This window comes from Protobothrops mucrosquamatus, unplaced genomic scaffold, assembly GCF_001527695.2.
Source record: "Protobothrops mucrosquamatus isolate PMUCROS unplaced genomic scaffold, P.Mucros_1.0 scaffold555, whole genome shotgun sequence".
In the NCBI taxonomy this organism is placed as follows: Eukaryota; Metazoa; Chordata; class Lepidosauria; order Squamata; family Viperidae; genus Protobothrops; species Protobothrops mucrosquamatus.
This window is the reverse complement of record NW_015386858.1, coordinates 1,251,515-1,254,900: the sequence shown is the minus strand read 5'-3', so window position 1 is coordinate 1,254,900 and position 3,386 is coordinate 1,251,515. Positions and strand designations below refer to the sequence as shown.

The following is a 3,386-nucleotide window of genomic DNA, read 5'->3' as shown; positions in this document are numbered from 1 at the left end:
CCATTTGTGTCTTGTTGGGAGCTTTCTAAGTTGCAGTACATTAAGTACTACTAGTAAGAGTGAATGAGTCTTCATGGGTTCTTTTAGTTACCTGGAGCTGCTTTCAGCAAACAATCCCTGAGTTTGCAAAACAAGATAAATGTAACTAAGATGGCTTGTGAGAAAGGATAACTGTGCACATATGAGTACTTTCACTGATATTATTTAACCATTTGAATTTGGTAACTGAAAATGGTAGCAGTTCATAAAGGTTAGGTCAGTGCCTTTTTACCATGCCTGTATGTTCCAAAGACCGAATCTCCTAAACTCTTATCCTGAGTTATATAGACTGTTCCCTGACTAAGTGTTGGAGTTACAACTTCTTCATATATGGGAAACTATATACATGCAGCTATGTCAAGACCTACATCCTCTTATAAAGGCAAAAGTTCTTATTCTAGGTCAATGATGGCGAACCTATGAATGTTAAAGCTTCCACACCATTCTCTGGGTATCATGCCAGCATACATCAACAGCTATCATAAATCATTATTAGAAGCACACCCTATTCTTACTCAATTTTTGGAAGCCCTGGAGGTTGCATGGGGATGCGATAAACTCTTGCGCAGCCTCAAAACCCTTTGAAAGTTACTTGAGAATGGGGCATGGTTTCCTGGTTGTTGTTTTTTTGGGACACTGCAGAGGCCACTTAAGAACATTCTGCAAAGCTGCTTCAAGAACAAAGGCTTGGTGAGATCCAGAGCAGCCTTGAATAGGACCTGTCACCAGAAAGAGAAACACTGGTTGAAGGTAAGAAACATGCGGTACATCCCTTGGGGAATGGTGTGAGGTGCTCTTTTTGAGTGGCAGCAGTGGTATTAGGACTGATGTGGATCGAGTTTCTACTTCAGAACCAGCCTCAATGCTGCTGCCAAGGGCCGCTGTTCAGACTGGCCTAGATCTTTTGTTTGGGAGTGGGGGTGACAACTGGAGAGTCAGAGTAGGTATTTTCCTAATTTTTGATACACTGAGCCCAAAAAGTTCTAGGTATTCAATTCCTTAATTAAAGTTCAATGGACTTTTTTTTGCTAGTTATTTTCCAGTTTGAAGTCATTCTACTTACCAGTCTTCGGTAAACAAAATTGGCAATGCGTTCAGAAGCCCCAGTACGGAAATATTTCTTATACTCCTTCCTTATCTGTGAGGAGGAAAAATACATGTTGGCAACATGTTATAGGAATACTATGGACAACCTTTTTATTCATGATGTTATCTGCTCTCAGATCTTTATCTGCTAAGATTTCTTTTTGGGTAATGTACCAGATAGTAAATCTGTGACTTGGTACACAAAGCATAAAAGTTCAGGACTGAACAATTGGTTCTTCCTTATGGCTCTCGTTATAATATTTACAACTGTTGTTCTCATTTTTATTTTTAAAGCTACATTCCTGAACAGTTGCAAAGTTGTGGAAGTCATTACCTAATCACCTTGTTTCCATTCTCTGGGTCATTGTGGGAATTCTACTATATAGGTAGTCCTCAATTTACAACCACAATTGGGACCAAAATGTCTGTTGCTAAGTGATGCAGTCATGTGGGTTGTCTCTGATTTTACAACCTTTTTTGCCATGGTCAGGTGAATCATCACAGCCATTAAATGAATCACCATGGTCTTTAAGTGAATCCAGCTTGTCCCATTGACTTTGCCTGGGAAGGTTGCAAATGGTAATTACACGACTACAGGATGCGGCAAACCTTTTAAGTACATGCCTGTCACCAAGTGTCCAAATTTTCATCACATGGCTGCAAGGATGTTGTGACGGTCATAAGTACAAGGACTAGTTGTTAGTCTTTCAGCACCATTGTAACTTTGAATGGTTGTCAAACGAATGGTTATAACTTGAGGACTGCATGAATATGTGAGGGGTGACGGGAAAAAAGATAGGATCTCTAAAGAAAAGAGTACACTCCACTAGAAGAAAACAGGGATGACTATTAATCTCCACTGAACCAATATAAATATATGTGGATGTCACTTTTGCCTCTGGGAAAAAGCCAGGAAAAAGGTTTTGTGAACGTGGAAGCAACTTTTTCTTGCAAAGTGGTATCTTTTAATGTACCACATAGATTCCCATAAGGGGAGAAATTCTTGGGAAAGTCAATTGGTACTCATTTTATACAGAAGGTGATGTTCAGGATAGCTGTATTACAAAGGCAGGACTTAACTCTAACTCATTCAGATTCTTCTGTATTCGATAAAGGAGAGTAGCTTAGGTTTTAAGCTGAACATCCTGGGAACAGAGCATTAAAAAAGAGGTATTATTACGGGAAGGCTCATCATGGCCACTGCACTTAGATCTAGGCATGTTCTCCAACCATACCTGATAACCTTTCCAGTAAGAAGAAATGGTGGTGGCAGCCTGAGCACGACATTTCTGTTCCCTTAACTCTTGCAGGAGTTTACGAGACTGTAGAGGAAGGGAAAGGATAGATAAGAAACCCAAAGGAGCCCATAGGAAAAGGGAGAGAGTGAGCAGATTCCATTTTCATAATTTGCCTTGAGACTGTTGTTATAGTAATCAGTCTCTAAGGTGCCACAGGACTCCTTGTTGTGTAAACTGTGGCACGGTAGAACTGTCAGCCAGAGATTTAAGTTAAAATTAACTTTAAAAGCCAGAGCTCTACTTTTATTCCAAAGGCCCCGAAAAGAAAAAGAAAGAGGGTTACAAACAGCTTTTCTTTCTAACCTAAGTGATAGATTTTGTTCATAAACAATGTCAACTAGCACATCCTTCAGTATTTCAGAAAGAGACTTTTCATAATGCACAGCCTTCAATCGGAATGCAGCTGGAAGGGATCTTAGAGGTCTACTAGTTCAACCTCCTGCTCAAGCAGGAGACCCTATACTATTTGAGACAGGTGGCTGTCTCTTCTTAAAAACCTCCAGTGATGGATCACCCACAACTTTTGAAGGCAAAGCTGTTCCATTGGTTAATTGTTCTCACTGCTAGGAAATTTCTCCTTAATTTCAGGTTGTTTCTCTCCTTGATTAGTTTCCATCCATTTTTTTTTGTCCTGCCTTCAGGTCCTTTGGAGAATAGGTTGACCCCCCTCTTTTTTGTGGCAGCCCCTCAAATACTGGAATTATCACTGCTATCATGTCACCCCTAGTCCTTCTTTTCTCCAGACTATCCATATCCAATTCCTGCAACCATTCTTCACATTAATTAAATTAACATAATGAAACCTAACATGTTTAATTAAGATAATTTAATCTGTAAAAATTAAATAATTTTTATAAATATATATCGTATATTACTAAAACATGTCTAGTAAAACATATATATATATATATATATATATATATATATATATATATATATATATATATATATATATATATATAT

General features: G+C 38.5%; 1 protein-coding gene across 1 annotated transcript in view; it reads right to left on the bottom strand.

The window, feature by feature from the left end:
• The window catches only part of LOC107288512 (unconventional myosin-Ia), a 53,286-nt gene that overhangs the window by 13,433 nt on the left and 36,467 nt on the right, over positions 1-3,386 (bottom strand). Inside the window, exons 21-22 of the mRNA XM_015817140.1 lie at positions 2,361-2,447; positions 1,103-1,177 (exon numbers count right to left, since the gene is read on the bottom strand). Of these exons, the coding sequence (XP_015672626.1) occupies positions 1,103-1,177; positions 2,361-2,447 (162 nt within the window). The remainder of the gene's footprint in view (positions 1-1,102; positions 1,178-2,360; positions 2,448-3,386) is intronic.